The sequence below is a fragment of the Struthio camelus genome, chromosome 7 (genome assembly GCF_040807025.1).
Source record: "Struthio camelus isolate bStrCam1 chromosome 7, bStrCam1.hap1, whole genome shotgun sequence".
In the NCBI taxonomy this organism is placed as follows: domain Eukaryota; kingdom Metazoa; phylum Chordata; class Aves; order Struthioniformes; family Struthionidae; genus Struthio; species Struthio camelus.
The window spans coordinates 31396930-31409248 of record NC_090948.1 but is presented as its reverse complement, the minus strand read 5'-3'; the positions used below and the strand labels follow the sequence as shown (position 1 = coordinate 31409248).

General features: G+C 39.7%; 1 protein-coding gene across 1 annotated transcript in view; it reads right to left on the bottom strand.

Moving 5' to 3' along the window:
• SH2D4B (SH2 domain containing 4B) overlaps window positions 1-6309 on the bottom strand; it is a 69533-nt gene extending 63224 nt beyond the window's left edge. The window contains exon 1 of the mRNA XM_009688053.2: window positions 6126-6309. Coding sequence (XP_009686348.1) covers window positions 6126-6309 — 184 coding nt within the window. The remainder of the gene's footprint in view (window positions 1-6125) is intronic.
• Between the last annotated feature and the right edge of the window lie 6010 nt (window positions 6310-12319).

Sequence of the window (12319 nt, the reverse complement as noted above, 5' to 3'; positions counted from 1 at the left end):
GAGGGTTTCCAGCTAGAGCGCGGGCATGCAGGAGAGCGCCTATCTAACACTACTGTGTCTAGACAGGCTCAGCAACACAACGCAGCAAAGAAACCCTCTCCGTTTGAGAGGCCCCATTAGCCCTGAGCCTCCTCAGGAAGAGGCCAATGCTACAGACAACGGGAGCACTGCGGACTGTGCGCGCGCAGGAGAAACCTTGGGTGAAATAAGGCCCAGGTAGCCAGCAGTATTCCACTCTCGCTTTTCTGCAGCACAGAGAAGTCAGCTGCAGGGCAGGGTATGAGACTAAAAAACACAGACTTATGGTTAATCCTAGGAAGGCAGGGAAGTCCCCCTGGATTTGTTCCATCTGGTACGTATTTAGGTCATATGGTGGTTGGGGGCTCTTTCTAGCCCCAGGTTCAGAGAAGTGAAAAGGCAGTTTAGAAGCTGCTGTTTAATCATACCTCAGTACACAGCTGCACGAAACATGAACTCTGAGTTCTGGCCCCAAGGTATTTATAGTCCTAACAAAACTGCATAATATCACAAGCTGCTATATATGTTGTGAATGTTACATTAAAACTTTCCAATGACTTCAAAATAGTTGGCTCAGTCCCCTAATAAAAATTATTTAAAACTTCCTAATAGTCTTTGTTACATTTTCAGATGTATCTGAATTGGAAACAAAAGATGGGTCTCTACAGAATTCAAGATCAAATTGAGATAGAAATTTTGGAGATACTCAAGTACTGTGTTTTTGTTTTGACCCATCTGCAATAGTACAGAGAAAGAGACAGTGAGCAATTGCAAGAGCAGGTGTCGCTGCAGGAGATAAAACATTAGGTAAGAGTTACCAGGGAATGGAGAGGCTTTAGTGTAAATGAAAAACACATTTTTGTGTTCAAAAATGTAGACAAATGAAAACACTGTCACTGTAGATACACCCACCTACTCTTACACACAAACACTAGCCTTCCCATGTAACAGTGGTGTATCCTCCACCTATCCATTTGCAATAGCTGAGATATTTGTTAGCCTTCAAGTAGCTTCATCTATTCTCTAATGATTTTCTAACATGAATGTCATTTAAAGAAATTACTTGCCAGCCATGCTGTGATAAACCTACCTAATTTTCTCCTAGCTACCCTCGTTAAGGACTGGTGAATGACTGTGCAACTGTTACAAAGAGCTCTCGTCTGAACTTCATGAGCTGCAGTTCACAACAATAATGAATAAACATCAGGATAACGAGCAGATAAACATCATCTTCCCTCCCACAACACTGTGCTTCAGCTACTTAATGCCCAGTAGTTTTGAAATCTCATTTTGGGTATTCTGACAGTTCTGGATGCTGTGCAAGAGTCAAAACCCAAACTGGTAGGGTCCTCCACTTAGTTCCAGCTCAGCCATACTGGTTAAAGGGCTCCTACCTCACCAAATAAATATGTTTCTTTGCAAACTGGAAAGCTGCCTGTTAGTCAACTTTGAGCAAATCCCAAAGGGATCTTGAAGTCTGGAGGAAACTTCCCTTAGTGATTCTCGCACAGCAGGAAAAGGCAACCTCGTATATTACAATGAAAACATGCTCCAAAAGATCTGCCCAAGGAGTGGTTTGCAAATGAACTGGAGACAGAAACCTAACTTCTGAGAACTCTATTCACTTCAGTACGAATTCAGTAGTCATGATTTAATTAAAGCTAAGAAATACTTTTTAACCTTGAACAAATTCACTAAAAACTATGGTTTTGGGAGGATGAAAACAACACTCAAACATTACTAACATTTTCAGCCAAAAATGTAGAATAGGAACAAATGACAAAAATGTCAGAGTAGCTTACTCAACATTTTCTAAAGGAAACTTTGCATACGGAAGAAACGATGTCAATATATTGTGCCCTTTCAGACTTGTGTTTTCGAGAAGGGAAGGAAATTAAAATTGTTGAATAATCTGGAAACATTTCATTTACCCCAAGTGAAATATATATATATATTTTTTTAGCACTAAGTGGTGCTAAACCTGACATAAATTTCAGTTTTGACCTTTCCTCAAAACAAACCTAACAATCCAGGTGTAAAAGCAAGCCCAATTTAGCAACTACTGAAGAAGGCTTATATGATTTTTTTTTTTTTAAAGGAAGAATAAAACTAATTACACAGACTGTTACACTATTCGGCTGGCTAAACTTTCTTGCCCACTTAAAGCTTCATATTTCATATTTTAGACTTGTTTTTGTTTTCTAAAAAGCAAATGTCATTGTACTTAATAGGACATTCACAAACAATCCGTGTTCAGCAACACTTCTATAAAACCACTGTAAATCTGAGGTCTTTTTAAGTTAGTTTCTAAAAAATTAAAAAATATCAGAGAGATGTTCCCTAAACCTGCTGATGTTTTTAAATCCAAAGAAAGGCCACTGCTTTTAGCCGACCTATGAACGTCACTCCTTCCCGCAACTCCGCGCTTGTGGTTTCTGTAAGACAACACGTCTAAACCTTGCACGTGGCAAGTTAGTCATTTGACATAGCTTGCTTTGTTTAAGTTAGAAGGCTTTCCAAGCTACAGATGACATGGAAGCACTTCACCCTGGCGAGATGCGCACAGGGACCCTAGAGGGGGCAGTCCGACGGTCTGCAACAGCCAAGGCCTCTCTGGCCCACACGCACTCTGCTGTGATGGATAGCACTGAGAAGCCTTCCTGGTACACGTAACTGCTCCTTGCCTCACAAACTGTGCTGTTTTCATTGATTTACCTCAAATGAGATTCTGAATGATTTGATTTCATGGAAAACTCAAAAAAAACTTATGTTGGACTTACACTCACTGCAACATTTGAGAAATCTACCCCTTCTGTTGTGCCACTGGGTTGGCACAAGTAATACCAGGTGCACTCTCAAACTGATAGCGAGTTGTACCAGTATCAGTATGGTGTATATGACTCCAGAACGCACTCAAGCACTTCTCAGAGCATTTTTAATTGGATAAATGCCCATTATCACCAATCCCTTTGGTTCTACGGCGTCTCCCCCTCTCTCATCCCAAAGTTGTGGAGCAAAGATTGAAAAAAAATGAGATTTGATAAGCAGCTATTCGAAATATGAGGAAAATGGAAGGACATGAAAGATAGGTCTATAGCAGTAAGTGAGACTAAATTATTAAAAAATCACTTTACCTGAGTCATAATCACAGACACCATACACGTATTTCTGTAAACTAGAAAAATTATGTACTAAGCCAGCAGGTATCTATGTTTGCTTGATCCTGACTCTCAGCACAGGATTAGGGCTAGGTATTAAAGCCTTACTTCTATTTTCTCCTATGTGTCAGGCTACAAAGCATCAGATCTTTAACCCTTTCCTTTGTCACGCTTCTATAAAGTCAGTGCAATTCCTGACTTCAGCAAAATAATACCAACATAAAAACTGTGTTACGAAGTAGAGAATCAAAAATCAACATGTTGCAGATGAAACTGCCCAAATCCCTCAGTCTCAAAGAAATAAAAATCATAACTGTGATTATTCCAAATTTCTTAGTAGCCAATAATTTTGGACAGGAAAAAAGAATACATCATATTCTATGGTGTGCAGCAATACGAAAATGGTTAGAAACTTGCTTCATACACCATTGGAAAATGAAAACTGTAAACAACTCCAAACAAGTTCCAAAAAAGTATTGATGCAAATTCCTTCTAGGAAAAAAATAATATATTTTAAGATAAGGAAGGGCTGTTAACAATCATCTACTCTGACCCTTTGAATCATATAGTCTACCAAATTTTGCGCATTTTCCTGCATTATAGCCATAATTTCTGGTTGACTTACAGTACTTTTTTTTTTTTTAAAACATGGAATTAGCTTCAAGGTGAAACCATTTACTGTTACATTATAGAAAAGTATAGCAGAAATCAGTGATATGTATCTATACAGCTAATGGCTAGCATATCTAAAAGACAGAAGTTATCTTTTGTAACAGTGGCTCATATCCAATCATGGAAGTCAAAATATATTTTCAGTGAAATCAAATGCCTAACTTCCAAATTTAGTTACAACAGTTATTTCTAAGAAAATAATTCTGTAAGATCCTTTCTTTAATAGGGTTCTGAAAAAAGTGGAAAGTTTTTAACAGTGGGCAAGAGTCAGTCCTAAAGATTGCCTTAAATTGGCTTTTTAAGAAGGGAAAGTGTAAAATGGAAGTGGGCCATTGTGTAGTTCTACTCCATGTGTATGTAGGAGTACTTATGTCAGAGCAAATGTAATCTATAGGTTATTCTGCTGCTCTTTTTATTTTTTATAAATAAAAAAATTAATTATCCAGGAAATGGTCTCCTGTACTGGAGAAGCTGAACAGGTTTAATGTATAATTTATATATGGAAATGTAGATGTCAACACTGTGACAAATTGTCATATAAATATTTTTGCAGTTAGATTTTTCTGCATCTGTCTTCCTCAAAGAATGAGCATAATACATATCTCAGCACTGTAATGTTTTGATATGTGCATCTGAACTGCATTTTTAATTTTTTCTCAGCTACAAATCAATCAAAATGAACAAGGTTTTTGTGTTGCATGAGAGAAGCAATATTGACACCATCCTTCTTAGGAGAGCCATTCACAGTAAAAACACTACCATGAAGAAAATAGGAATTAAACAGGATCAGCTTTTCCTACTTCTGCATTGCCATCTGTGAGGGGACAGTTTCAGCTCATATTACTGCTAACCAGACTGTTCTAAACTCTTCCCCTTTCTTTCAAGGCTGCCTTTGTAACTTACTCTAGAGTCATTTCACAAAGGCCCTTGCTTCAAGTAAACCTCGAAGGCTAGTTTTGCTTGGAAAGACATGTTTGTTTAATCATAGTCCTTGAATTGTTAATTATCCAATGGGACATAGCTGGCACTTTATAAGGCTCACAGGCTCTAAACTTTTTAAGTCTGACAGTTCTCAGTTGAATCCAGTAATCCATCTTTACTGAGATATTCCAAGTAAATTTTTACTGCGGTTGTGCCTTAATACAAGCAACACTTCATATGCTGACTTCAGAATCACACAGCTGTTAGGACACTTTCTCAAAATCAGTTATCTAAAAAATTATTAGTCAGTTCTAGTTTCCAGGCTTGAATGGATTTAAAGACAGGATAAGATCTTTGGTAGTTCACAGGGAAAGGACTGCTGGACATCTCTGAGACATTTCCTTGTTGAGTAAGGAATCATTGCAACTGCATATCCATGATAAACCTGTTTCCTATCCTGCATCAGCCTAACAACTTCAGCCCATGGAAGCCACTTACTAAGAGGTGACAGTAAGCAAGGAAATAAATATTTCTGTTTAGTCAAAGCCACTAGCACCTGAGACCAGATGCTTGGTAATGACACTTGGAGAAGTTCTTTGATGCCTTCTTCCATTATTTTGCTTATTTGCTTTTTAAGCCCACACAAACATTTAGCATCCATAACATCCTGTGGAAAGAGTTCCATAATTACATTAGTTCTATGTTGCATGAAAACCCAGCTCTTTGTACTTGTTTTTACCTGCTTGCCCTGCTCTTATCCTATTCCCTAGACATGATTTTTGGAGCACGTATACCGTAACAGTTAGATGTTTAGTCTCACATCGTATGGCTGTTCTTATGCATGTCTTACAATTAGCCCTTCACAACACACCTAATTTCATGATCACATAGAAAGGCAGTGACAGAATCAGGAAAAAAACCCAGGTGTCTTGAAATTCATCCCTGCTCCAGCCACTTGGAAACATTTAGTACTAATTTAGGGAACCTCAGCAGCATGGACAAAATTGTTTTATGCCTGAGGTGCATGAGTGGGGATGGCAGGTGAAGAGATGGGTGGAGTGCAGAACTGGGCTTTGCCCATCTGCTGCCACTGAGAGAATGGGAGCAGCAACTCCCAACTGAAAGAGTTCCTTTAAAAACCTGTTCCCCTTATTCCCGCATTAAATACTCCCCCCTCAAAAAAACAATCAGCCTGGTTCTGGAGAGATAAGGAGAAGGAACATAATGTTTTTGCTGTCTCAAACTGTTTTGGCTGTGGGGACAGCTGGCACCCTTCCTTCTTCCAGATGCATGTTGCATCACAGCCCATCTCCCCCAGCTCCTGAGTTAAGTATAGAAGGAGATCACAAAGCTTACTTTGCTTGCGCCTCGCTGTCTTTCTCAGCATAGCCTCCTCCGTTCGTGCTTTCTCTTCCCGCTCCTTCCAGCGCCTCAGCTGCTCTTCTCTCATTTTGTAAAACAAGATCTGCTTTTGCTCTTCATTCAGCTCTGCCAGGAGCTCTGGGTCAATGTACATATCGCGCAAAATTTGCTGCAGCATGGTGACTCCAAAAAAGAGATAAACCCCCTCCCAACTATGCTCACTACAGTGACAGAATCCCACCTACATCACTTCGCAGAGCAACCTGCAAAGGAGCTGTCCCACATCTGCCTGCCCAGTAGAGGTTTGACTCTTCGTGCTTCGTCTCACAGGCATTGTCTGCTCCTCTTCTCTTACAGTGACAGAGTTCTCTGCTTATCTCATCCACGAAAGGTAACAACAGGTGTCAAGTGAAAGGAGGGGGAGGAAAGGAGAAGATAAGGAAAAAAATGAAAAGGCCAGTAGAAAAAATGATAGGTCACCTCACTCTTCCTGACTGCAAGCAGGTAAAAATAGGTGATTCTTGAGAGAATCCATCATCTTTGCTCACTTGAGTAGAAGAAAACTCAGTGCAAAGTCTCAGACTTTCAGCTGAAATGACTCCCAGGGGTGTAAGCGTTGTCCTGGGGTTTGAAGTGATGTCATGGTTAACGGTATCATCTGCACCAACAATATCTATGTCACCTTGGGAACTGATCTCTTCTGATAAGAGAGGAGAAAGTAGTTTGCAGTGAAAGAGAGAGAAAGCAGTTTTCCAGTCTAATCTGTCAACTAGTCTCAACAGGGTAAGTCATATCAGAGGTCATACTTACTTGGTGCTTACACATATACGGTCATTCAGCAAACTGATTAAAATGCCTTTAAAATTAAAAGCAGATGCAACAAAAGCCACAAGAATCTCATTATCACTTTATAAATAGTAAATTAATATTAATTAAACAAGAGTTTGCTCTCAGCAGTTCCTGTGAACTGTAAGTCCTGCTGTTAATTCACTTTCCACTTTGCAACTGGAAAAAGATACAATGTTGCTCTTCAAGCAAATTGTGACCTTTCACTATTTAATAGAGTTTTACTGAACTCAATAAAACAGTATTATTTCACCACCAGAGCCAACAGCTGCTTAATTATGTGAGGGAAAAAAAAAAAAATCTGCTGAATTCCAGGGCCAACTTTCTCTCAGCTTGTGCCCAGCTTCTCCACAGAAGAGGGTCACGTTGTGGGAAGGGGGCCATCTTCTGAGGACAATAGAGATGTGGCCACTATGAGCTTTAAGAAACTATATATTTGGAAGCTGAGCTGTATCACTTTGCTTCACATTTACACAACTTACCTTTTCTACACTCATTTCTGGCACTAGAAGATAGGGTTGACTGTATATGGAGAAAACACACAGTGTGGTTAGAGGGATCAGAGCGCCACTTCCAGGCCCTTCAGAGCAAGGCTACAGGAGGGCAGTGGAGCTGAACGAAAAAGTGGACTCATCCTCTTTTCCTCCTCCTTTGTAGCTAACAATTTTCTGAAACAGGCAAAAGATCTCATCTGGGATATCTACAGTAGCACAAGATTTTCTGTCAGAGAATGGGAACACAGATGGTTCATCCATCAATCATCTATATCATTTTTCACATAAGGTATTACAATTTACTGCTAATATATTCATCCTCATCCTTCACCAGCAACAGTACCTTAGCAATGTGCATATGACAGGAGAGATGCTTGTTTACTTAATGGCGTAGTATTGCATTACTAGTACAATATCGTTTCTTCCTGCTGCATGCCCACGTCGAGATCAGAAATGAAAAGTACTAAAGCTGAATGAAAAGTTGTACCCATAACTATCCTTTAAATGACAGTATTTAGGGCAACAGTATACAATCTAAAATAATACATTTTTTCTGCAGAGAGAAATAAATCAGGGCAGTTAACGTGCAGCTGCCTCCACAGAGAGTTCTGTTCCCAGGCCTCACCCCATCTCCTGAGCACAGACGCACACAAATCCAGGACCCCTTTCCTAGGGCTGTGTGCTCACCTGCCTCTAGGAAAAGAACGGAAGAGGAGGGTGACAACACACCAACATACAAGTTTGAACCCCACCTAATAACCACATTTAGCCAGTAGGTAACAGGTCTCTTCCACTGCTAGCTAACATAGTTAATTCCCCAGCTCAGGTGGTGGCAGCCTACGCGACAAAGTGGAGTATCAGTCTCCTGTATGTGATTGAATGATACCAATGTTACAGTTTAAAAAAAAAAAAAGAAAGAAAAAATAGAAAAAAAAAAAAAGCAGCCTTACCCAACTCCCCAACCCACTTCCCCCCAAAATGTAAGAGATTAGAGGATTTGCTAACAGGAGTTTACTTCAATTCTAACCTCAAACAAAAAATCGAAAGTGATGAATTGATACATATATGTATTTTGTGCATCAGCTCCATATAGACTGCTTGCATGCTCGTCACAACGCTATAACTGCATGATGGGATTTTTCCACAGAACAAACCTGCTTTACAGACATGTATCTGTCTTAAATTCTTCTATGGCTTCCATGATCCTCATATTCAAAAATATTTCCTATTAATGCCTCTCTTCCACTAATGTTATTTTGAGGTAAGTGAAATACTGTCAACCCCACTGCCTGTCCGTACAGGAAAACCGACCCAAAGATTAAGTGAATCAACCAAGAACACAGAGCAAAGCACAATTATAAGTTCAACTTTGCCAGCACTCCGCCCTAAACTGTCCATTCTCGCTTTATGTAAACCCACACATTCATTTAAAAGGAACTTGATTGATTTTGCATCTCCTATCACCTTAATTTAAGCAGAAAATACCTCTGACCTAAACCAAAATTCATGAGAAATCTCTATCATCTGGAAGCATGAATCCAAAAATCCTACTTGAATGATGCCTACAGCCCTTTCTGTTCATCCAAAACAGAATTTCAGATACCATCATACTTTGGCTTTACAGAGTTAGGTTCACATGTCATCATAGAGCTCATCATAGAGCTTTTGTCTCTACAAACAAAATGCTTTAATTTCCTTCCCCCTCTCCCTTCCCCCCCCCCCCTTTTTTTTTTTTAAAGAAATTGTGGCAAGGAAACACCTAGGGGAAAGATGACTACTACTGTTCCTTCCTTCTGTTTCACTTGGTCAGGTATAGAAAGGGGAGAGCCTGGGGGATTTGGCCTTTGCTTCTCTGCTTTTATTCAATTATGTTAGAACTGCGGCTTCACTTTTTGGCACTAATTGAAAAAGACTCGCCTTTGCAAAGGCTTCAGGGCAAGTAGTTTTGCTGTTCTACCCATTTGTCATCTTTCTTATTTTATTTGACTTCACAGAACAGAAATCAAATCCTGATCACAAGCTATCTCAGTGCAAAGAACACTTTTCATCAAGGATTACATATAGTTAAGCATGACAAGAGGCAAGAACCATCTCTGAGCTCCATTTAGCTGCAAAAGTAGCTCAGGAAGGAGACCCTAAATACAAGACAGCATATAAACAATTTTCTGGAAACTACTGGCAATGTTCAGTGAATAATCACACAACAAAAATAGCAGGAATAAGGAGATGAAATGAATTTTATGAATAACTCATGGCTAGAAGATTATTCACCCAAAGTATCTGAAAAAGGTAACCAAGGGCTAAAGCAGAACTTGCGAAAAAAATTATTTGTTAAAAAGGGTTACATTTGGATTGATGCCACCTAATCACAGGAAGGATTCTGATCAGTTTCCTCTGTTGTAGCCTTCCTACTTTGGATTGTAACAAAATATTAACCAGAAAATAAAAAGATGGGGAGCAGCAAAGGAGAAATAAGGAAGATAAAGAAATGCTCTTTCTGGCATAAGCCAAAATCCAACAGAAGTAGAGGGACATATCATAAAATTTACCATTGGTTTCTTGTCCAGGATAAAGATATTTTGCCACAGAACAATGGCACTTTGAACTCCCACATGGGAGACAGCTGTTATCAACTTTCTCCCTTTGCTTTTCCTGCTAGCTGTTTGCTCTAAGCCTATGTTTCTTTACGGTGTGGAAAATCAAAGAGGATCAATGGGAAGAACCAAGTGTTTTCACTAGTCCTTTCCTTCCCCTTGCTAAATAACATTTGATTTGATAACTATTTGGGAACAGAATAAATGGAAGGAGCAGGAGGTTACCTAACTGCTATCCGAAACATACAGAAAACTCTCAATCACATTATATAGTAGGAATGCTTGAGAAGCCATTTGATGTTCCATTTATCAGCAAAGGTAGATGGTGTTCCCAGAAGTACGAACTTGGACTGTTTTGGGCCAAGGAAATCTTTGGGTAAGTAGGCCTAACCTGTTGGCTACATAAGGAGCTGACAACATCTAACACATCTGCGCTGAGCACCCTGCAGGACTGGAAAGAGTGTGACAGCAGCTCCACCTTCCTTATACCCTCCCTCCAAGTGCTAAGGGGCGATACATGTTAACAGCACTCACTGCACACCAGTCCTGCCTTGTGACAGAGATATGCACCTCTGAAACCTTGACCCACGTCAGCTGAATCAGTTCAGCCGTCAAGGTAGTCAGCAATCACCGTTCCAATATCTCAAACCTCTACCGCATCTGACAAATTCTTCAGAATCACACTTCTTTTTGAAAAAATACTCCGAGAAATTATAAGAAAACAATCAAGTGACCTCACTCATACTGGCAGAATGACCCAGACCATACACTACAAGGAATGAAGAACCTGACTGCACAAAACAGTCCTCTATCCCCTCGTAATAAGCATCATGGGGTGGACGGAAACGCAGGAAAATTCTCCCTCCATTTCTTTTTGCCACACCAGTTTATTTCCAAGCCTCTCCACTTGCTCTCCTGCCCTCTGTGATGAAGCTTCTTGAGAAGTCAATTTTCTCAGTTGGCACATCAAATGTAAAAGCCTTCCTGACTAGCTGTGACCCTTTATCCCGTCTGAAGGAATAATTGTGTAAAAACATTCACTTTCCACATAGCGTTTCTCCCCCTGTGGGAGACATCATTTTAGATGATAATGCCTTCCTCACATTTGACCTTCAGTGATCTTTAGAAGCAAACTGTTATCACACCTATACTTTAGCCTCTAACACACAGAAGAGCATGAAGACGATTAGTGAGACAGGCATCTATAAAGCTTTGCTTCCTGTTCGCCCTCTTCACAGAGGGAAAGCTAGACCTCCAAATCCTCTATAAAAGATGAGCTCTGTAATGACCTCAGGTAACAATTAACAGATTTTGATACAAAAGAGATATCAGACAGCCAAATATTCAGATAAATTCCTTTTACTCACCGTAGTTAAAGTCAAAAAAGAACGAGAGGCTAGAGATTTTCTTGCATAACTGAAAACAGATTTTCTAATTCTAAACCTATCCTATCCTGTTAGAGGGAGAGAAAGAGTCTATTAGCATATGAATTTTTCTCCTCATTGAAAACATGGTCCTGTTAAGGTCCTGCTCTTCTCTAGTTTATCTCAGTGATCCCATTGTCCACATACGAAGCTTTCCCAGTGGCATCCTAAGCAAATCTAAGACTAGATTTTTAACCTCTCCAGCTGGAGTCATTCTCATTACAGTTCACCTTAAATACTCCAAATGAATAAACAGAGTCTGAATTATCATAAAGAAACTGTAAAACTCTCTTGGTTTCTGAGAAAGTTTGGAAAATCTATCCAAAAGTCAGAAAGCAAGCTTTCTTTTGCAAAATAAAGTTATCCTCCGTTCTTTTCCCAGATCTGATTACGATATGGATGAATTAACAACTCCCTTGAGCAGGGAAATCTGAAATAAGGGTGCCCACTCCCCGATTGTGGATATTCTTTGTCTTCCGAGTCTTTCAGGGAAGTATTTTGAGTTGTTTAGGAGAAGGACAACGAACTCTCCATTGCTGTTTATTTCCCTTTCCTTCTTAATTACCCTGGTTCACCAGTTCAAACCAAGTTAAAGTCATTACTACAAGGCACTGCATCTCAAGAGCCTATGCACAAAATAAAAGACTATTTTCAGTGCAGTTTTTGGTTTGCGGTTACCTCACAATAACTGCCACACAACTTGATATTCTAATTAATAGTCATCGCAGCAAGGAGCTCAAAGCTGTTATAAATTTAAGATTGGAGTTTCCTTTAGTCTTTAACAGAGTTTTCTGGGATTAGACACACTGTCCCAGGCTCCACTACAGCAA